Here is a 23938-nt window from a genome sequence, read left to right as displayed (position 1 = left end):
AATGTTGGAAGGTTTGGATCATAAAACGAAAGCAATTGGTACTGAGACAAATGTAACAAATGTAACAAATGCTAATCCAAGAAACGAATATCATCCTTATTAGGTACAAGAATATTTTATGTTTCAATTCAGAACAACTACAACCCAAAATCTCAAATATCTGGAGAGCAGTAACCCAACTTGTGGAGAAACCCATCACCACGTAGCACCATTCTTAATTATCCAAAAACCTCATCCCCCAAAACAAGAGAGCGGTTCTAGTTTAGATGTCTGCTGCAAGGAAGTTCGCTGACAAAGACACCTGGAAAAGAGATGACCGTTAAAAATGAGGGGTGAGGGAGGAGGGTGGGATTGATTTAGAGATCCAACAAATACCTTCTCGCCTGGTTTGAATGGAGGAAGACCTTTAAAAGGACATGTAGCGCATCGAAAAGCATCACCTAGTCCGCACTGTAAAATGCAACTTTCAGAGCAAAATAAACAAAACAGAACAAACAGCAAACACACTTTAAAAAGCATATTGATAAGCAAACTAAAGGACATACACTGCCACATTGCGACTTGAAATTGTTCAAATCTACCGTCGAGCCTAACTTCTCCACTTTCTGCTCTTCTTCAGCCCTCCCACAAGTGCAATTTTTACAAGCTTTCCTTGTGCTTCCAACTTCACAATCACCAGCTGCACAAGTACATTGCTCAGTGCATGGTTACAAAAATCACAAAAATTGCAGTTAACCCCGAAAGAATCTCATAAAGTCGACAAACATACAATTTAGAACCAGGATGCCTTACCTAGAAGTGGCTGGGGTTTCTTTAAGTCCTCCTCTGTTAATAGACTATCCTCATCAATCAGATCTGAATCATCATTGATCTGAACTTTTGGTAAACTTTTGGTGGTTTTTTTTAAGGCAAAGGATGAACCAATCTTCCAGGAAGGTTTTTTAGCCTTGACCTACAGAAAGAGAGGATAACAAAATTAAAGCTCAGCTGAATAATCTACAGCTATCACAGAGCATATGCAATGATATACAAACAACATACAAATTCCAGAATTTATCAACAAAAAAATCCATCCACGAAGTATATCCAGTGATAAAGTTATCATGAACGCATAGATTCTTTTCTTTTATGTAGACAAAAAAAAAAAGAAAAAGATTTTGAAAAAATGCTAGAGTAACCAACAAAATCAGAGAAGCTATTGGACATGTTCATCAGATCCATTATCAACCAACAATGAGAGAACACTTTTAGATGGTATGTTCATGTGCTTCATAAAAATAAAAATTTAAGGGCACCAGTACAAACGACTTGGATGCATCTAAAATAAAGGAAGATTGATGAGGTGGATAAAAGGGATTGTGAACGGCATAACTGCACAACATTTAATAGAGAATATAACCCTAGATTGGATTGAAGTGCACAAGAAATGTAGGATCCCAATTAGATCCTGATAAGGTTCCATGTAGCCAAGCCCAAACAATTAGTATGAAGTCTGAGATGAGTTGAATTCCGATTCATGTTATAAATTTAACATGCAAAGAGGAGAGGAGTAAAATTACAACATGATGCCAATGGATACTAGTAACAATGAAACTTACCCCAAAGTACAACTCAGATGGTAAATTTGATTTCCCTTGAAGAGCTTGTGCTTCTAGAAAACCAGACAATAGTAACTTGCGCTCAATAACAGAGGTGGTCTGCAAGAAAACCGAAGTAAGATTTCTCACTTCAAACTGAATCCATAATGTGACAATGTGAACATGAATTACCTTATCACTTTCCCCTGTGGAAGAATCAGAAGTCTTGTAAATTAGGACTGATCCACCAGGCTTCAAGACCCTTGAGATTTCCCCTAACAACTGCTCACTTGGAAATTCAATCGATTTACAAAGAGTAAAAACAACGTCCACAGAGGAAGACCCCAGGGGCAGCTGACCTGTCATAAGTCAAAACAAAATCAAATGAACACTATTATATGGCCAAGAGACTTGCAACAAAGGAAAAACATGACTACTACATGGCTATAAGTTAAATGGTCATTCAATTGGATACCTATTACCCAACCATTTTATAACAGATCTAAACAAATTTGTAGGTTACATTGTTTAGGGGGGAACAATAAAAGAAATGCTACTACATTAAAGAACAAAGAGGAATAAGAAACTTACTTAAAGAAGACACTTCGGTCATAATTTGAGGTTTGCAGTTTTCAGTAGCTCCATTCCCAAGCTCCTTCAATGCATCAAAAACAAGACTTACAGGAAGAACCGCATCATCTGTAAATGCCACCACAGAAGCCTGCAGAAACCAAGTCAATAAGTTTTAGTGGGCTACTTCCTAATTAACTCAACAAATCAACTACAACGATGACAAGAACAAAAAAAAAAACTAATGAGTATTAAACTTCAGGTATGGATACAAGTGAAAGACAAAAAAAATCTATAAGTATTTAATAAAGTCAGGTTCTTCATATCATAAAATTGAAAAAAAAAATGAAAAAAGAGAGAGACAAGAAAGCGGAAATTAAGTGTAAAATGAGTCAAACAGATCGCTTAGAATCCAAGCCTAAAGTACTCACTTTGTCATCCAAGAGTGAAAACATTCAACTTTCATCTTATATATTTAACTTTCAGTTTTCTGAGCAACCAAACAGCAACGAATCATAGAAACAAGTTTGCAATAATTGAAAAGCGAAAACACAGACCGATTGTAATAAGATCTAAACAATCTGAGCGACAAAATCAATCCACAATCACGAGAACGAAAAGGAAAAGGAAAGAGAAAATTGAAGTCGGACTCACCATGAAGTCGAAGGTGGAACAGAATTTCAAGCCCTAAAAGCCAAAACGACGAGTATTGATTCTTCCTCTACAGGCAAAGCAACAATGTCTTGTGCTTTTATTTGTGCGCTGCCTGCCGACTCTCTCTCTCTTGCGTTCTGCAATTGGTAATTTGCAAAGTCGCGACTAAGGATGCTGCGTGGGAAGAATAAGAGAGGTATTTAAAATGAGGGCCAAAAGTCACTTTCCATCCTGTAGTTTCAACCACTTTTAATCATATAGTTTCAATTCTGTCAATTTTGCCATTGTAGTTTCATAATTGTGGCAATTCAAGGACAATTCTAATTTCCATTAAATTATTCTAACTTTTGTTATCTATTAAGGGGCATTTTGGTCCAAACTTGCATCCCCTCCCAACCAACCAACACTCAAGAACGGTCTCCTCCCCACTCACATTCAAGCTAGCATGTTTGCCTATAAGATGAAGACAGAATGTTGTCATCCAAACACATTGATCAAGGGAGTTAAAAATGTACAAGTTTCATATATGCACCCAATAGATCTACAGAGAGTTGCTTGTTCGTCTGAATAGGCAATGTTGAATCATGCATGAAAAGTAACACCAAGTATTAGTGGTGAGAGAGAAATCTGTAATGATGCTTCGAGGAAGTGTTTCTCTGGGTAAAAGGAAGAAAGGACCAAAATGCGATAAAGCTTGATGAAACTGCATCTACTTCTCTAATCCATGTTTATGCATCTCAACAACATCGCTTCCTCTATTTCTTCTTCTCCATTTCCTACTTCTTCCTCATGGCTGCATATGTAATATGTGCTGGAGTTGGGGCGGCCATGGGAGGCTGTGGTGACTAGCTAGGACCAAAATACCCTTGAATAGATAACAGAAGTTAAGAATAATTTGACAACAAATACGATTGTCCTTCAATTGCTACAAAAATGAAACTACAATGGCAAAATTGACGGAATTGAAACTACATGGTTAAAAGTGGTTGAAGTGTCAAATTACAGGGACCAAAAGTGACTTTTGGCCTGAAATGAGAGAGCAATTTTGCTCATACCACATGTACCATCACCACCGCTTTTAAAGTCTAACACGTGTCTTACAAATTAACATTGGTTCTTCACGATAAAACAGTAAATAATTCTTTTAATTTATAATATTCCTTAATAAAAATAAACTTTGAATCAATTTTGCTATAAAATAATCAAAGTATGGAAAGTAACACTGAATATTAGGAGTAGAATTGTATTTGCTCTTGTGGTGTTTACACTTACAAAATTTCCTCTCATATAGATCTTACTAACTCCCAGATTTCTCATTCTCTTTTCTTTTCTCAACTCAGTGTGTTATCACTTCTTACTTTCTAGCAATGAAGAGGTGAAGCCTTTAAATAGGCTAAGCACCCGTGATGTTTGGTTAGTTACAAGGGAAGATGGCAGACAAATTGCTTCATTCTTTTTTTCCTTTCTTTATGTGGGCTCCACCACTTTCTTTACAACACTCCCCCTTGGAGACCACATGTCCCTTGATTGGTTGCCTCATTAACCTTGCTTGGAAAAACCCAGTGGGAAAAAACATAAGCGAAGGAAAAAGAGTACAACTTCATTTGGGACATAAGGGTAATGTTAAATGCGCTCATGTTGCCTCGTTAAAACCTTGATAGGAAAAACCCTAGTCGAAGGAAAAAGAGTACAATGCGCGTATGCCCTGTGTTAGAGGACTCTTGAATGCTCCCCCTGATTTTGCATGCTCCAATTTGATTGCTTGCAGAGTTGACGTAATCTGATGCCATGCACTAGCTTTTGGAATGTACATTTTGGCAAATTGGTGAAGAGATCTGCCAGGTTATCGCTTGAACGAATTTGTCTGACTTTAATTTCTTAACTCTTCTAAAGTTCATATGCGTAGAAAAACTTTGGTGATATGTGCTTGGTCCTATCACCCTTGATGTATCCGCCTGTGATCTGAGCAATACAAGCTGCATTGTCCTCATTCAGGATGGTTGAAGTGTCCGTTGTTGAGGGTAGGGCACATGTGCTTTATTTCTGGTGCATTGTGCTAAGTACAATAAAGCACCTATTGCACTAAGGCATGGTACTTTTGGACTAAGGATCATTTCATCATCTCCTTTTGGACGATATAGATCTTTCTTAGTGTCAAGCGACCGAACGACCATGTGAGTGCTAAGTGGATGAGCCTTATCCATGCCAAACCGCTTCAATTCTTTTTGAATATAAGTTTATTGATACATGTTGTGTAGATACAGCTGCACCAAAATGGATTCAGCTGCATCCTCAACTTGTGATACTCGCAAGTGCACGAACCGTTGGTAGTTTAGCGTATGTAAGTGCGAGGTCGATTCCACAGGGATTGGTGATTGAATGATCCAATTTAGTTTCCCTACACAAAACAGAAATGAAAAAGAAAGGAAATAAATACAATAAGGAAGAAAGAAAATAACTAACTCAAGCAGATAAGTTCCCAAGTTCAATTAGATTAACGGATTGATTCTAGCTAATGTATGATTAAGCCATGGTGTGTGGTCATAACCTTGTGTTCCTAATTCCCTAATTTGATCATTTGTTGTCTAACCTAAAATTAAGCATTAGGAACCCATTAAGCATAGAAGAACAATTTAAACAACCAAGCATGTATCTAATCCCTGTTGTCGAATGTCCATACATACTCTTCCTATTCATAGTTCAATTCGAATTAAAGCATGGTGTATACTCTTAATTCAAACCAAGATAGCTAACATGCAAGCCTTAATGGTGATCACTCATTCAAACTAGCATATTAACTTATAAGCATAATGAATAAGAACATGAACCATAATTGAAACTTGGAAACTAATCAAACTTGAGACTAAAGAAAAGAATTTACATAATGAAAAGTAAAGTGGAACTAAGAAAAACTTAAGGAAAATTTCAACACAAAAGATTTCATTACAACAATTGAAAACTAGAAAGAGAAACTAAGAGAATTTGAGGGAGAGAAGGGAAGGGAGCTTTAGAGAAGTGTTTGAGAGCTCCCCCCCTTGGGGTGTGTTTACAAGCTTAGAGAACTTCCCTATTTATAGGCCTAGGGGAAGTGAAAATCTGAATTCAATATGGCTAATGCATACAACACTTGTTTTATAAAATCTGAAATGGTTGATGCACTTGTATTAGAAAATCTAAATTGGGTGATGCACTTGTATTAGAAAATCTTGAATTGGTTGATGCACTTCACCAATAGATCCCACCAGCAGCCCTAGCTCATCTTCATGTCACCATGACCAAGCTTCCAACCAGAAATGATAGCTCATACCTAGCTCACCATGACCAAGCATCCAACCAGCACATGCTGAGGTCAGCATGACCAGCAACTTCAAGGGCTTACAACTTGGGCTTCCCTTAATCAAATTAGGACTTTAAGCACTCTAAATTGAAGTTCAGAATGTCTTCTTTCCAGCCATATGTTATTTGGGCTAATCCAAGGTCGGAGGAAGAAGTTAAGGCCGAAACAAATTGCTAACTCATTTTCCGCGCTGATAAGATCCATCCTGAGCATGGTTCTGTGTTTGCTAGGTAACGGACTCCAGATTTATCCAATGGGGCTGAATTTTGGATATGTTATAGTACACACCAATTGGAACAACTTTCATGAAGAATGTGGCCTCATTCGAGCTATGTAGGTTGTTGAAACAAAGCTTGCAATATGACCTACGGAACTGGACTGGCAGGGGGCTGTAGCCAAAATGAGTTTTTCTTTAAGCTCTTCATCCATTCATCCAAATTAGGCCTTAACATGCTTGAATTGCATGAATTATGCTCTCTAAAGCCATCATTATTACCTAAAGCTCAATGAACTGAAAGATAAACACAAAAAGGATTAAAAGCACAAGTTTAACTCAAAAACATAACCAAATCATAAGCTAGAGGGTACAAAATGATATACAATTATGAACCGATCAATACACAACTGAGAATTCCACAATTCATTAGTGGATGTATAATTTATGGAGATTTCTTGACTTTCAGGTACCGCTGTCACTTCAAGGGAGCTTGTCTCACCAATGACATTTTCTTTTTCAGGAAGTACCTATGCCTCTTTGGGGGCATTTGAATTATGAATTGTGGGTTCCCCATTTATTTCATTTGGATTCATTTTAGCCATCAACTTCTTCTTTCGAGGGACTGAGTCCTTTGAGTCTAGTGGTCTGCCACGCTTCAGGCGTGCACCAGATGAATCATTTGCTAGCACATTGTTTTGTCCATTATGAACATCAATCATTGCAGGTGCATTTGCAATTTGAATATGTGATTTCGTCACTTTTGTTGAATCATTAAATGCATCTGACATCTGATTTGCAATACTTTGAAGGTGAACGATCATTCTCACTTCGTTTTCGCATTGAACGGTACGAGGATCGAGATGAGACAAAGTGGGTTCATCCCATGATAATTCACGTCGTTCTTCAAGAACGAGTTTGCCTTGTTATTTATAAACATATTTTTCTTTCCTGAATAGTGGGAAAATTGTCTCATCAAAATGACAATCCGCAAATCGTACGGTAAAGATATCTCCCGTCTGGGGCTCCAAATATCTGATGATAGATGCTGAATCAAAACCAATATAAATTCTTAATCTGCCTTGAGGGCCCATTTTAGTACGTTGCGATGGTGCAATGGGCACATAAACTGCACAACAAAAAACTCTTAAATGTGAAATGTTTGGTTGATTACCCAACACGAGTTGGACTGGAGAATATTGATTGTTGGCAACTAGCCTCAACCGCACAAGTGATGCTACATGTAAAATGGCATGTCCCCAAGTAGAAACTGACAATTTTGTCTTCATTAGCAAAGTGCTAGCTATCAATTGAAGACGCTTAATTAAAGCTTCTGTCATGTCATTTTGAGTATGAACATGAGGAACATGATGTTCAATGTCAATGCCTAGTGATATGCAGTAGTCATCAAAAGTCTGAGATGTAAATTCACCAGTATTATCGAGTCTGATTGACTTAATAGGATAATTTGGGAATTGGGCTCGTAATTTACTTATTTGTGCCAAGAGCCTTGCAAATACCATATTCCGAGTGGACAAAAGGCAAACATGTGACTATCGGGTAAATGTATCAACCAAGACCATAAAGTACCGAAGTGGTCCACAGGGAGGATAAATAGGCTCACAAATATCCATTTGGATTCTCTGTAAAAATGATGGGGATTCAACATCAACCTTTGGTTGTGATGGTCTAATCACCAACTTCCCTTGTGAACAAGCTTGGCAAGAGTTGTTATTTGATAACATAATGTGTTTTGTCAACAATGGATGTCCTTTAGAGTTAGTGATGATCTTACACATCATAGTGGATCTAGGATGACCTAACCAGTCATGCCAAAGCTTAAAAGTATTTGAGTCAATGAACTTCTGGTCCATAACATTATGTGCCTCAATTGTCCGTATGGTTGTATAGTACAACCCTGATGAGAGTGCACAAAACTTCTCCAGTATACGCTTATGGGTATCACTGGAGGTAATGCAAAGATATTCCATATTTTCCTAATTTTTTGTTTCAACATGGTAGCCATTCAAACGTATATCTTTAAAACTTAACAGATTCCTTATGGAGTTAGATGGATATAAAACATCTTGAATGGATAGTATTGTTCCATTTGGTAACATAACTTGGACTGTTCCTGAGCCTTCAATAAGATCTGCAAGACATGATATGATTGTTACCTTTGCTTTTGTAAGCATCAAATTTTAGAAATACTTTTGATCTCGAAGGATGGTATGAGTAGTCGCACTGTCTGCGAGACAAATATCTTTGCTAGAGTTCTTGTTTTGGGAGCATCCATAATTTATATCAATGCCTTCAAATAAATAAAATAAGCTGAATCAATAAACAATTATTCAATGTAAAGGAAAAGGAAAAACACTGCCATTTTTATTGAATGGAAATGAAAATTAAAAACAGTACTTCAGATAATACAAATGGTACATAAAGAGATCTAGTCTAATTCGGACCCATTAACTTCATTCACTCTTTCAATAACAAAATCAGAAACATCCATATGCGTCATGTCTAACAGATGCGATATTTCCAATGGGCCATTTATGGCTGGTGGATATAATATAACATGATCAATATAATTTGTCTTCACTTTGTTATCCTTAAGTGAAGATTGATAAAGATCAACCATATGCTTCGGCTTAAGGTATGTATGCGCCCAATGTCCCTTTACGCCGCATCTGTTGCAAGCGCCTTCAACATTTCTAGGCACATGGCTTGTCTGAGCTTTCCCTTTATTCCGGGATGCATTTTTGCCGCTCATGGATGAATTGTTCCTTAGACCCAAGCCATATGAATGGGTGTCACGATCTTTTCTATTCCCTTGCCAACAGCCACGCTTACCTCCTCGCCCACATCTGTGGATACTGCCATGAGATGAGGTGGCATTCACTTCTTGAGATGCAGCATTCCCTTCATGGAATGGTGTTGAGCCTGTTGGGCGAGATTGGTGATTTTTCAATAAAAGCTCCTACTCAGCCAATAAAAGGCAAGATACTAGTTCTGAGTACTTTGTAAAACTATTATGCCTATATTGCTGCTGCAGGAGCACATTTGAGGCATGAAAGGTACTGAGAGTTTTTTCAAGCATATCCTCCTCAGATATATTTTCACCAGATAACTTCATCAGGGAGGTGATTCTGTGCATTGCTGAGTTGTACGCAGACACTGACTTGAAATCTTGAAATCTCAAGTGTGTCCACTCATATCTGGCTCTCGGGAGGATCACCATCTTCTGGTGATTGTATCTTTTGCACAAAGCTTTCCACATAACCAATGGATCATCGACCGCCACGTATTCGCTTTTCAACACTTCATGAATGTGACGGCGAAGAAAAATCATGACATTTGCGTTTTTTTTCAGGTGATGCATCACTTCCATCTACAATGGTTTTTCCAAGGCTATTGGCACACAGATGGATGTTGGCATCTAGGACCCATGATAGATAGTTGTTCCCAGATATGTCAAGGGCAACAAATTCCAGCTTTGCTAAGTTTGTCATCTTCAAAAGAAAATGAGATGTATCCGAATTTGCAATAATCTTCAGGCTTAATATATTTTTGAACTTTAGGCCAAAATATCTTGCATATTTTACCCGAAACTTCAAGTTCGGGATCTGGGACATTAAGCCATTTCTTAACAGGAACTTCAGGTCCTTTAATTGTTTGAGGAACTTCAGGCCCCCATTATTCATGTATATTAACTGATGATTTCTTTTATAAAAATAAAGTTCTATAAATAAATTTGCTAGTATGAACGATAAACCCGCACCATACTTTAAATAAAAGTAAACGTGCGATAAAGTAAATTGCTTGCTGTATGGACGTTAATTCCGCACTATACTTTAAATAAAAGTAAATGTGCAATAAAGTAAATGTTCTGGTATGAGCACTAATTCTACTCCATACTTTTAAATAAAAAGTAAAGGCAGTTGTGTGGACGATAAACCCACGCCACACTTTTAAATAAATACTGTTGTATGAGTAATAAACCTACACCATGTTATATATTGTGGGCAGTAAATAAAGTAAATGCAGGAATAAAACCATCACCTAATATATATGAAGTATATAACATGTTATATATTGTGGGCAATATAACTACACCACACTTCAAGATATAATAAGATGAGTTTTAAGATCACACCATTATTTTTATTACGATAATGTGTTACAATGTGATGGGCAATGAAATTACACCACTATAAAATAACATGATGGGGTATAAAATCGCACCATTCCAAATTATAGTACGAAAAAATAAATTAAACAAACATGAATGAAACAACATAAAAATTGTGAGAATACAAAAAAGAAGGTTTGCATGTCTTTGTAGTAGGAAAGTGATAGGAGACATATGACAGAGAGTAGATAGAGAAATAACCATATAGTATTGAGCTGGGAAAATTTAGAAGTAAAGAGGAGAGATTATCGTGCTGATAATGCCTGTTTTCCTAACTTTTAACTAAATTCCTAGTTATTTTCCTCTGTCTAAATGAAGGGTTAACGTACGGTTCATACTCACAAGGGGTGCCGAATCTGCCTTCATGGCATTGAAATTGAATGAATCCAATGGTTAAATTCAATTCGAAAAGTATGAGAAGAAAGACACAAAGACTTACTTAACGTCAGTCTAAGTTATTAAATCCAAGGTCTCATAATCCAAAATGAAAAACAGTCGAATAAGATCTGCTACAGCGACATTAAGTGAAAACTGAAGCGGGGGGTGAAAAGCAAAAGAAACTACCAGACCACTAGAAATCAAGGGAGGAAAAGAAAAGCAAGAAATCCTGACAGAATCCGAAACTTGCAAAATCAATAGTCCACTGGCTCATCAACCTCAGCGGAAGGAGTCTCAACGATGGCTTGCTCAGCTTCCTGCACCTCCTTCTCGGTCTTCCTTCCCTTCTTGGACTTGTAGTACACACTCATGAAAGTTCCCACAGCACCATACTTCCTCCTGCAGTACTCGTAATGCCCTGCATCAAACATCCTCCAGAAGTTTTTCTCATCCAGCTCAGACACAGCATACTGCGGCTGGAACCCGTGATTTTCAATCAGCCAACTCTCCATCCTGCGAACTGCTTCTGAACCATCAAAAACCTCACCCCTCAACACAGGGCCTGGTGCATAGTAGACCCCAACATCTGTGTACATCTGAGAATAATGCGTGTCTCCCTGTCTGCGATGGTGCTCAAACCCCGGTTCAGTGTATATCATTGTCTTGATGGGACTCTTATACATTCTGTGAGGACAGAGCCAAATGGGGTACACCTATACAGAATCAACAAACAACATGATTAACAAAATGGATTACAGAACAGGCTTTGATTACACTCTACTTTGTTTGCTCATCAAAATGTAAGTATAGAGTCAGAAACTTAGTTAAGAAAATCTTACCTCCATCTCATGGTGAACCCATTCTAAAGCATTCCCAACCTTGTGAAGAGGAACTAGCATGTCTTGAATGACGTGCATGTCATGGTAATAGTTTCTAATGGCTTCACCTTGAGTAGCCTTGAGCAGAGAAATCTTGGGGGGCATCATCCAGCCCAAAAAGAATCTAAACCACCACTGATCAGCAAATGGAAGGATAAGCTTTCCCTCCCAATAGATACTCCTAGTGTGCCTATGGTAATATTCCCTTGTTGGGATATATTCTACAAACTCCCCTTTCTTCAGTGCTTTCTGCGCATGCTGGTAGAACCAGGGTTTAAACCACCACCCAACTTCATTAATCACATTCCCCTTCTTCTTGGCCTCTTCTTTTGATGCATATCTCCCTGTCATGCACACAGCTTCTGTTGGAGTGTATATCATGGTTTCAACAAAGTCTGGAACCTTCTCAGGGTTGTCCTGATCTCCATCTCTGGGAGCAAAAGAATCACTATATGCCTGTGCAATCTCTTGAAGATTGCCCACAACAGGTTTGTATGTCAGCCTCATGTATTCCTTTATCGGTATAAGCTTGATCTCAGCAGAGACTAGAAACCCCAATGTTCCCTGAGACCATGGAATAGCATAGAAAAGATCAGAGTACTCATTATCTTTGGTGGCTCTGACAACTCGACCATCTGCTAGAACTATCTCATAAGCCACAACAGTATCAGAGAATAGTCCATAGATGTGAGAGCTTCCTTCAATTCCATAGCCATTAATGAGGCCACCAACAGTAAGATCATCAAACTCTGCAACCACAGCAAGGGCAAGATTCAATGGAACTGTTACCCTAGTTATCTGCCCCATGTTGACTAATGGCTCAACTTTTGCAATCATTCTCTCTCTATCAATTTCAAGGACATTTCGGAAAGCAGACAAATCAACCTCAAAATGACGAGCACGCTTGTAGTCAACATTTCGCATTCCAACAGCTATCCACGGTTTTCGTGCTGTGCAAACAAGACCATCCTTAGATGGGTTCCTTTCTTTGAGTCGTTTTACAACCTTCTGGACATTTTCATCATGTTCCTTTTGACGCCTCTTGTAGGACTTCATCTCAGATCTTACATCCCCAAGGTATGTGAGAAAGTAAATGGTGAAGGAGATGGGAAGGACAACAAAGATAACAACAATCCATCGAAATTGAACTAGAAAGTCCACAATGGCTGTCTTCCTCTTTGGACGCAGAGGAGTTTCAAGATCAGACATTTTGGGGAGTGAAGGTCTGCTGTACGACAAAACAATTGTTAATAAACAACGTTGTAACAGTTTTATTAACCTTTAGATTTTCATAGATAAATTTACGGGAAGAACCAAATTAAAATTGGTCGGGAGACCAGGAAAAAAGAAAACCTGTCTAGCAAAGCACAATACAAAATAGAGTCTAGAATCCCACATAATAATATGGCATTAAAGCTTATTAGACCATCCTGTCCCAAAAATAGATTCAATAGAATGAATTAAAGCTCTCAGCGAGATGCTCAGGCGATATCCTTCTTAAAAAATCTTTGACCATCTTGTTCAGAAAAACATTTCAAAGAAAAAAGAAAAACTTTTGACAAAATCATTTGTAATCATCAGAAAATTAGGTCATCTATTGAGGGAATATAATACTTTATACAATACACTATTCTGACTATCAGTCAAATACATGCTAATATAATCCTTTTATGATGATTGCAGCAAACCCAAATTTCAATAGTGCGACATGGTGACTTCGATGGAGACCAAAACAGATCAAGGAAGAAAAAAAACAAATCTACTATAACCGAAACATGCATGCAACAAAGATCTTGAACAGAACATTTCCATCTTCTACCAAAAATTCAATGGATCCAGAAACACCCTTCAGATTTAAGTTAGATACAAAAATAAAACATTATCCAACTTCTAAGAGATCCATATGTCAATAGAAACATTTCAGTACTTTAACTGAGAAGTTGTTTTCATGGACGCGGTGGCCCGGTGGCCCGGTGGGTGTCAGAATATCAATTCTTTACAGGGGAAAGACACATGAAATGAGACTTTATCTTCTTCAGGTACAGAAAAATAGTAACTTGGTTGAAGAAACCGAAATAAGCCTTACTGAAGAACTAAAATAAAGAGCCTTATTCTCAGCAAAGTTTGAACAAGAGGAGGTTTATTTTATTTTATTTAAATAAATAAAAAACATTTCAGACGGAAAAGATCTACTTCCCTCGTTTTTTTTTAAATAAAAAAAAAACATTGCAGTCTCAGTCTCAAGACTCCGTCTCCCTCGTTTTCTGAGGAACCAAACAGATCTCAGCAAAAAAAAAACACTCAACGGTCTCCGACAGCTTTCACAAACAGTTGCAAAAGTTCGAACAATCCGTGAAAAGTCGAACTGTCTCGACAACGAATCGGCTAAAATCTAGCACAAATCAAAACTCGAGAGAGAGAGAGAGAGAGAGAGAGAGAGAGAGAGAGAGTACCTGAAGCTTAGCTGAGGAGCTAATTGTAAGATGGGAACTGTAGAGGAACCAACATTTAAGGGAAAGCCCCCACAGCCAGAGGTGTCTGCGAGTAAGTGACAGAGTGAGAGTGAGAACGAGAGTGAGGAGCAATATATATTTTCTTTTTGAACGTTTTTTTAGTAAATTATCAGAAGTATGTAGAAATAAAAACGGACAAGGCAACATATATATATATTTTATTATTTTAAATGGACAGATCCAGTCCAGTCCACCAAACAATATCCCACCAACCCAATAAGATTCGCTGGCAGTCACGTATTGGAGTCGCTCACTCTCTCTGGCTCGGCAATCAGTCAGCCAGCCCACCACCATGTGCGGCTGTTCCCATGCCACTCAACTTTTTGTCTTTTTTTATTCTCTCTCTCTCTCTCTCTCTCTCTCTCTCTCTCTCTTTCCTTGGGGCGCGAACCTCTGCCTACCTTTTAATTCGTGCTTATTTTTTGAATTATTTGAGTACTTTACAGCCAATTAATGTTCAACTAAAAAGTACTCGGATTGGATGTTTGACAATTAAGTGTGACTGATAAATAAATAAACAGAATCTAATTTTCTCATAATAAAAAAATTATATAAAAAAAACCCTAATTGAACTAACAGTAATTCAGTGTCGCGGATGCCTAACCAAGAACCCCAGCATCATAGTTTTCAAGCATTTAATTCTACAAATTTTCCTTGTCAATATCAAGACTTGCAAGTTTCCAATAGTAACATGCGTGGTCACGTACTTTTATGGAAGAAAATGCAAGTTTCTTATTTTGTTCAGTGTTTGGGGTTTGTTTCTCTTTGTCAATTAATATTGGGAATCTTTCGGTATCGATGTAGTTTTGTTTTGTTTGTACCTTGTGATTGTATTCAAGTCGGAAATATTTTAATTAAGATTTTGCTCTTGTTCTTGAGTGTTACGTTTGGATTGTGGATTGACTATTCTGTTCTTTCGGTATTATACTTAAAAATATATTTTTTTTTTCTAATAATAAAAAAATAATAGTATATTATCAGATGCAATAACGGACGGACACTTGTTTTTCAAATTTAGAATAACGGACACTTTTGTTTTTCTTTTTAGTATTAAAGTAGAGTTTGGAAAAGTGAGTCATCGTGATCCGTCATGATCATCCGGGCCTTGTTCACAACGTGTACGTTAATTGTACGAGATCGTTTTCCTTTTATATGGAATATTTTATTAAATCATTTTACATATGTTATAGTATTATACTATGCAGTAGATCTTTTTCCTATGCAATATTTTGGATCCTCTTTAATTATTTTAATCATTTTACCATCGTGATTCATTTTGAGATCCTTTTCTTTTATATGGGATAATTCTGATCGTCTTCTATTTTAAATAATTGTTCCTTTTAGCATCGTGATTTATTTTTGGAGTTGTTGATGCCTTACTTTATAAACTTGTCGTTTATTTTGTATTTTTATTCTCTTTCTAATATTACTCATTTTATTGATGCAATTTCTGTTAACATATGTCCTAAAAATATTAGATTAAAAAATAAAAATAAAAATAAAAATAAAATAAGAGAGCAGCACAAATGACTATTTTCTTTAATGTTAGAAGAGGGCCCATTATTGAAAACAATCCAAAACGCAAACTTTAGGCGTGAAATGTGGATCCATTTCCATTATTTAATCCTTGAGCTAGGCCCTTGTACATTTCTCGCACCAACGAGTAACGAATGCAGAACAAATAGTTTAGTGGTTCAGTCCCAAAGAAAATGAGAAAAGTTGTCGCCTATTCTAATTTCTAGGAGCTACCTACCTGGTTCAGAAGAGAGAGAGAGAGAGAGAATAAGAAGTTTGAAAGACTGGTATACTAGTAAAGAAAAGGGACAGGGTAATCACACTTGCTATGGGCCTATCTATGGCTCAAGAAAAAAATCGCAAAAAATGCCGCCAATAGAATATTTCCTCTGCAATAATCACAAATTTACAATATAAGCTGAATAATTCTGTCGTCCACCTTTGAGTTACCAGAAAGCATTGCGCGCGCACACACTGCCATGGATGAGGGTAGTTTTTTGAGAAATCCAAACTCAAGGACAAAAATAATAAGCTATAAATTTCGAGGAATAATTGCGAAGCAAGCAGTGAAGAGAGTTTTCAAGTATTACTTGATTCGAAGCGAGCTCAAGCTCCTTTGCTGCAGTCTCAAGGATTGAAAAGGCTTGAGCCACCAATGTTCGTAGCAATTAGCACCGATATGCCAGCAACTACAGCAAGCCAAAATAATGCTACTCCTGCATTTCACAAGTTTTTTTTCGTTTTGGTGGATCAGGAGACAACACCAACCAGAATCAACAGTAAATTGCAAAATTTACATATTGATGTAAGAGGTCACATAAAAATTAAATACCTTGAGAACCTTCAGAAACATTACTGGAATTTGAAGGCGCAGATTCGGCATCAGGTCCACGCTGCAATCTTGAGATTTTTGACCCTGTAATTGAGATATCATCCAAAATTTTGCCATTTCCTGTTTCAGATGCCACTATCCCTTGAAACTCCTCACTCACAATTAAAGCTGCTAGAACATCCATAAAGGACTCTTTGTCTGTTTCATTTGCAGACTTCGTTGTATCCTTCGACTCATCAGATTCAGACAACTCGTCATCTGAATCTGAAGCGTCAGTATCCATGGAATCCACCTCAGTTCTGTCATCCTCTTCATCCTCCACATATGCTTTATACGTCAATCGAAGTAGTATTTCACCAGAAGACCCTTTCTTAAACAGGCCCCAACCTCCTTGCAGTACCACAATCCTGTCTGTTGGTACAGTGTCTTGGAGAGATCCCAGATCAACCTATTTAAATATGAGACTGTCTTAAGAAGCTATTTAAATAGAGAAAATTGAAACAAGTTAATGGGTCAATTTGCCTGTGAAGGCAGTAAATTCAGCCATTAGCTGCTATATCATGGGCTATCAGGTACATAGGGCAAAGAAAAATTAGAAGAATATTCAATGAATATAGCCATATCTCATTCTTGATCGAACGCGCTACCTCTCAACCATCACAAGTTCACAACCCTTTTCCCCAGCCTCGTAATTGCTTTATGTTTTAATCATGTATGCTATGTATCCATGCTAATCACGAAAACAAATTCAATATTGGTAAAGATTAGATCTTTTACCTCTCCTGTACCAATAGTTAAGTCCGAGAACCCAAGAGAATCCTTGACTTGGATGCATAACTTTTGTTTTTTAGGGTTTGCTACAAGCATATGAAAATCCTGCCAGCAGATGCAAACACGTGAGCACATATACAATTTTTAAAACAAAAATATGGAGCAATATTAGAAGAAGGTTCACCTGATTCCAAATCGGCTCCCCAGGAGGTCCAATAACAGTAGTTTGACTGTTCTTTTTACTGCGTATAATTTGATCTCCCAGGCTTAGAGTAACATAGGGATCCGTTTTGCCTGAAAAATTAGATTAAAAAAAGGTTATGCTTCAGAAAAAAAAAATTATATATATATATATGGAGAAGTTTAACACTTAGAAGAATCAAAAGATTCCAGCCAAGGAGATTATGAAATTCACTTTTGCACAAACCAATGGCAGCTTAAAAAGTCAGCATTGCTGAGCGTCAAAATAGTAATTAGATTAGGAATTCAAAGCAAATGAAATTTCACTAATCCATAGCACAATTAATTCTCTTGTGCGGGAGGACTACATTAGAAGACAGTCATTACCATAGAAAACATAGGAAAGCTTCTGAGCATCTACAAGGGTCACTGATAATTCTCCAACAAAATCCTTGTTTCCTTCTTGTATGTCCCCCGACTTGAAATCGTCTCCTACTGGACCAACTGCTTTTACTTTCTGGAAATCTAAGACGATCTTTTTTGGGCGTACAAATAATCTAGGTAAATCCTCAGTGAGAAGTTTTGTCAAAAACCTGCAAAATCCAATCAGGGATTCAAGTCACAAGGTGACAGAAAGAAACAACATACCAACCCAAATGTTAAGGATAAAACATCTCCAAAGAAAACCCAAGATGTTAGATAAGAAAAGGTCATGTCAAAATGTTAGGTTATGCAGCCTGAAGAAAAATAAATAATGCTAATGCAGTCACCATATACCACCAAGCATTTTTGTTTAATTGTCTAGCCAACCTGATGCATGAAAATAATATTTATTGTTTATTTTATCTCATAATTCTGGTGGGAACACGCCCCCACGTATACTGTTCTTCATCCAAGTCTGAAAAGTAACATTTATTTTGCCTCTGAACGTTCAAGGAAATTCCCATGAGAAGGGGCATATGAATCAAACAGTGGTTGCTGAAAAAGACCTGTGGTCTCATTCATAATAAGTGATCAGGTTCAATTAATAGAAGGTTGTTGTAAAGAATATCTAACTCGGTAATTACAATTAACTAATTTCTTCAGTCTAGCATCACCACAGAGAGAGAGAGAGAGAAGAAAAAAAAAACTATAAATAATGGCTAGCTGAGGGTGATGAAATTCACTTACATTGAAAGAACAGGAATTGCTGAATTTGCCCAATACATGCAAAGAAAAGCAGAGAGAAGGAAAAAATTATCAGTATCTTCAACATAAAATGACTTAGCCTTTTGTAGTAGAAATACGCAATTAAAATGATTTAGCCTTTTGTAGTAGAAAACAATCTTCAATGTGTTTAGCTTGTTGACGGTATGATTAGTACATTTGAGTTTCTTTACATCTTTTGATGTTTTGCAGCAAGTTCCTCAGAACTATTCTCATAAGCGTGGGTTGTCTTTTTATTTTATGTGGTGCTTACTTTCAAAAAAGCAACAGAATACCCATGGTTTGACAGATAATATTTCCTTGTTTCTTCATTAGTTCATGTTGTTTGGCAACATCATAAATTTATGTGATGTCTCCTTCCTCCACTTCTCCCTCAACCAAATAGCACAAAGGATCATCAGTACCCCTCCCTTCCCTTACCATGATTACCCATTTTCTATCCTTCCTACCAAACATATGCTAATGTATGTTAGAAAACAGAAACATGGTCTTGAAAATATGACATACCCATCAAATTGAACAAGCGGAAGGGTGACAATTCAAATTTGATCTTGGGAAGTGAAACAAAAGCCCAAGAAACAGCTCCCACCCAAGGCTCTGTCGGTATTAGTCGCAATTTGACCCAAAGCTCTCCATCAATATCAAAATCTCGAACACCAACAGGAACGAAAATGGGAATAATGCTAAATTTTAGTGTGAGCATTAACAGCATACGAGCACCACCAGTATAACGTAGGCCTATTTGGTACCTAAATGAAATAAAGGGATATAGCATCAGTTCAATGGAATATTGAGTTAGAATAGAAAGTTATTATCACAAATAAGCTCCCAGATCACCCAAGTATTTTGATAAAAACATGCAAAACATTTTCATAATGATCTATCCTAATGGCAATCTCTTTTGCTCACACGAGACTGTTTTTTTTTAGAGTTAACAGAACGAAATATTCTTATGCAGATCAATTATCTGGACGGAGAGTTTGCATATAGAAGATCAATTATAACATCCAATGTCAAATTACGTGTAGAAGATATTGCATAAACAGAAAAAGAAAGTAGAGACAATAAGCAACCAAATCAAACAAAAGACATGCACGATTGAATTCGAAACGTTAACTCACTGGAGATCATTGACACGACGGGACGTCCTCCGCTCAACATTCCTAACAGACAAGGGCTCATCCCCCAACGAAAACTGCTTGATTTCAACTCTCTCAACATAGTCAGGCTTCTTCAAATCATCAATGACCGGCTGAAGCAACCCAATGAGCCAATTCTCAAGCCCAGCTCTATAAACCTTCCACAGCTTCCCCAAAACCATGTTCACCCATTCCACCGACTCTTTCCTCTGCAAATCCTTCTCCAGAAACAATGAAAAGCTCGTGGGCACTTGCGGCCACGCCTCACGCCGACCATTCTCACTTCCCGACTTGCTTTTCTTCCTTGAAGTCCACAATTTATCAAACACAACGCCTACAAAGAAGAAGAACACGAACAACCCCGCAATGTTTCGGTTTATCGGGGGCGAGGGAATGGGGTGTATGACTCCTAGCTGAGTTCTAAGCTTATCTACAAACGGGTCTTCTTGGAAGTTGGTGAAATTGGTGCCCCTTTGAATTTGTGGTGAATCTTCGGAAAATTCATCGGCATCCAATTCACTGGATAAACGCTTTAGTACCAAGATTTTGGCACTCCGTCTGGCTGACTTTGCAAGCTCTGCATTCATACTGGGCCCAGGGCCATCAGATGAAATCGCACAAGCACTGAAACCCCATTTTCTTCTGGCACTTCTACCCGAAAATTTGGTAACAAGTAGCTGCTTTCTTCTTCGTTTAGAGGAAGGAAGCGAAAAGATATTCTGCGGTTTTCTTGGGTTGACAAAATTCCCACATGGGCAGTTTTGCTGCTGAGGAAATGGCTGCGAGAAATCGAAGCTCGCAGAAATTGATTGAAAAATCATTAATTAGTGGTAGAGATAAACTCAGAGCCCCTAATTGAGATATAGATGTAAGAAATTGCATTGGTAAACATGAATTCCAGCACCAACGAGAAATACAAATACCACTATAACAATTTGCTTTGCAGCAAAGACAAAAAAAGAACACAAAAATCGATAAATTATGGTAAAAGTTGTCTAGCAGAAACGTAGCCTCGAGAGTTTTGGGTGTTGTTGGTAACCTGAAGTGAATTGGGAAGAAGCTGAAATATCCATGAAAAGTCAGAGACTACGGAGGCAAGGCAAGGGGGTGAACCAGAAGCAGGTGCAGGAGAGAAACAGAGAGAGATTGGGAGGGAGGATGGAGTTGGAGAAATGAAGAGACACAGCGTACGTTTTTAAGGAATGTAGAGAAGAGACTAATGTGCGTGGGCTTGCGTGTTAAAATTGAGCCATGGAATGGAAAACACACAGACTTTGATTCTCTGTGCACATTCAAGGCCTCAAAATGTGGAAGACGTGGATAATATACTTCTTTTCCCTCTACTTTTTTATTTTTCTTATTTTCATGTGTTTCTTTTGTGGGAAATCGCACGCGGACGGAGCCGACGCGGTGGGTCTCTTTTTGCTTCCTTATTGACTTGACAAGTCCACATCTTCTATTTTAGAAAAATTAAGTACAAGGATTTGATACATACAGTATTTCTATTTGGGTTTTGATACATAGGAATCAAATTTTGTTTTGGATTTGGTCAAAAAGAAAATTCGTTGAGTATGTCTAAATTATAAAGATAAAATACAATTTTACCCTTTTTAAATTTAAAAGCGTTAGTCAAGATCAGATCTCACCTCCTCTCTCTCTCTACGACGTCGGCCAGAGAGCTCTCTCGTTTGGAAGTGCTTCTTCCTGAAGCGCTTATGCCCATAGCGCTTATGACATAAGCGCTTCTACAAAGAAGCAGTTTGTCGTTTGGATGTCACATTTAAAAGTGCTTTTACACTACATAAAAGCGCTTTTGATATTTTATTGAGTGTTAGGCTGATACAGTAAAATTTAAAAGTACTTTAAAAAGATTTAAAGAATCCCAAAATATGAAAATAAACATAGGAAATAAAAAGAGTGCTGCTAAACGAACCCTAAAATTAACTGAGTACACCCCACTACTAAACTATTTATTGAACGACTAATTTACCCTAATATAAAATGACCAAAAAGAATATAATGAATTGTGAAACAAATATAATTTTAATAAGTACACCCTACTCACCATATCTAACCCTAATCAAATGTATTCGTATTACTTGATGCTAACGGCGAACAACTCAATGAGCATTGGCAGTGGCGCAAAGAGGTATCGTTGAATGTTCGTTCTTTTGCCCCTTCCTTTGCCGACCAATAGCCCTCCATTGCTGCCCAACAACTCCTCCATTAGAGATGAAGGTTAAGGAAATTATTAAGAGACCAAATCTGAAAGTGGAAGACCATCCAACTATTCATAACAATCATTGAAGATATTAGTTGGATCTAAAGTTCAAATATAAGAAGGTATTTGGGAATTAGTTTTCATTTGAATCAAGTTTGCAGTAGCTATTAGACCCATATGGCTAGTTGTAGAACCAGTTTGAACAAATTCGTCATTTGAAGACTAAATCAAAACTCCATTGAGATGATAAAAAATAAAAAAATAAAAAAAATAAAATAAAAAGGGGAATTTGCACAAGAAAAGAAACCCAGATTTGTTCAAATTGACCCTTTTAATGTGATGAACAAAAGCTTCAGAAGAATTTAAAATATGGCGTGGCAAATGAGATGTAATATAGTGTATTAGGGTGTACCAAGGGTATTTTGTGTACTTAAATAGGGTGTACTTAGTTAATTTTACATTTTGATTTAAAAATTAGGGTGTACTTAGATCATAGGGTGTACTCAGTTAATTTTAGGGTTCGTTTAGCATCACTCAATAAAAATTCACAGGATCCCAAAATAAAAACACAACTTAAAAAAGTATGAACTTCACCAAGTATAATTTTTAATCATTTTTTTGAAAATAAAAAAGAAATTAACCAAACATAAGAAGATTTGCAATTCTCTTGTGTTCATCATCCAGCCCACAAAAAAGTAAAGCACATATTAAAATCACATACACAATCATCAGAAACCAAAATCTAAAATAACAACACAATCTGTAGACATAATTAACTCAAGAGGATATAAAAAAAAGAAGCGTGTAATATATCTAAAGGCTGAAAACAGAGCACCAACACTTGAATAGTGAGAACCAATACAAATGTAATATATCTAAAGGCCCCTGAAGACAAAAGAAGCATGTGGTTCTGCAGTTAGCAACATATGTCACCGAGAAGAGGTGATCTTCATGATCTTCATTGAGAGAATATCAAGTCAAACAACCCAACATACTCATAAACAAAGCCAAAAACATATGCAATGCCCCGGTAGCATTCACATACAACATAATTATGTCCTAGCGATCTTGCCCCAGATATCTGAAGTTTTGAAATTTGTATAGTGAAACCCAGAACAGATTAATAGACAAAAAAAAAAGAACACAAAACATGGATTGTTGTTCCACAAGTGCTAAAACATCCTTCATAGACCAATCATATCATACTCGTAATCATTAATGACAAAGCAACAGTGACAACCATGGACATTAGACGAAAACCAAAGCAGTCGTGGTTCAGGGACGAATCACAAGAGATTAATAATAAATTTAATTGAAATATAATAGGAAGAGAAATGACTTTGCTTTGGTCATCATTGAGAGAAAAAAAAAATGAAAGAAAGAAAGGGTATTTTGGCATTTAAAAAAAATTAAATATAGGTATTTTCGGTATTTTAAAAGTTTCATTAAAGGGAGCCAAGTGCTTCCTTTGTTTTTGTCCTGCAGCGCTTTTAAGAAGAAGCACCTCTCAAGTGCTTCTTCCAAAACCACTCCAAGTGCTTTTGGATCTCACCCAAAGCGCTTTTGCAATTTTTGCCAAACACCATTTTTAAAAGACAGAAGCACTTTCACCCATTTAGAAGCGCTTTTCGCTGCTCCAAAAGCACTCCCAAACGAGCCCTAAGTCTGCTCAGAAGTAAAGCCCCATTATCAAATCGAAAACCATATTAAAACAAGACCGCACCAGACTCGCCGATCAAAGCGCGATTATCCTCCTGGTTA

At 37.2% G+C, this 23938-nt stretch overlaps 3 protein-coding genes across 4 annotated transcripts; all 3 read right to left on the bottom strand.

The window, feature by feature from the left end:
• Window positions 1–53: 53 nt before the first annotated feature.
• On the bottom strand, window positions 54–2990 carry LOC110754594 (Cytokine-induced anti-apoptosis inhibitor 1, Fe-S biogenesi). Its single transcript, XM_021955681.2, has 8 exons — window positions 2802–2990; window positions 2169–2298; window positions 1770–1936; window positions 1599–1697; window positions 793–952; window positions 546–679; window positions 376–450; window positions 54–301 (listed from the first exon to the last, which is right to left on the bottom strand). The coding sequence occupies exons 1-8, from the start codon at window positions 2802–2804 to the stop codon at window positions 263–265; spliced, it is 807 nt and encodes a 268-aa protein (XP_021811373.1). The 5' UTR covers window positions 2805–2990; the 3' UTR covers window positions 54–262.
• A 7989-nt stretch (window positions 2991–10979) lies between these two features.
• On the bottom strand, window positions 10980–14437 carry DWF1 (cell elongation protein / DWARF1 / DIMINUTO (DIM)). Of its 2 annotated transcripts, none has more exons than XM_021955745.2 (3): window positions 14254–14437; window positions 11762–13025; window positions 10980–11635 (listed from the first exon to the last, which is right to left on the bottom strand). In XM_021955745.2, exons 2-3 carry the CDS (start codon window positions 13007–13009, stop codon window positions 11177–11179), a joined length of 1707 nt encoding a protein of 568 aa, XP_021811437.1. In that variant the 5' UTR covers window positions 13010–13025; window positions 14254–14437; the 3' UTR covers window positions 10980–11176. The 2 variants fall into 2 exon arrangements, with proteins under 2 accessions (XP_021811437.1, XP_021811436.1); XM_021955744.2 differs by having other exon boundaries at window positions 11762–13028; window positions 14254–14436.
• Window positions 14438–15900: 1463 nt separating this feature from the next.
• Window positions 15901–21264, bottom strand: NTMC2T5.2 (Calcium-dependent lipid-binding (CaLB domain) family protein). The gene is made up of 9 exons (XM_021955683.2): window positions 19939–21264; window positions 19325–19566; window positions 18782–18800; window positions 17999–18204; window positions 17616–17725; window positions 17438–17536; window positions 16661–17108; window positions 16419–16544; window positions 15901–16302 (listed from the first exon to the last, which is right to left on the bottom strand). The coding sequence occupies exons 1-8, from the start codon at window positions 20775–20777 to the stop codon at window positions 16456–16458; spliced, it is 2052 nt and encodes a 683-aa protein (XP_021811375.1). The 5' UTR covers window positions 20778–21264; the 3' UTR covers window positions 15901–16302; window positions 16419–16455.
• Window positions 21265–23938: the final 2674 nt, after the last annotated feature.

The sequence above is a fragment of the Prunus avium genome, chromosome 1 (genome assembly GCF_965620075.1).
Source record: "Prunus avium chromosome 1, drPruAviu1.hap1.1, whole genome shotgun sequence".
Lineage (NCBI taxonomy): Eukaryota > Viridiplantae > Streptophyta > Magnoliopsida > Rosales > Rosaceae > Prunus > Prunus avium.
This window is presented reverse-complemented; position numbering and strand designations above follow the sequence as displayed.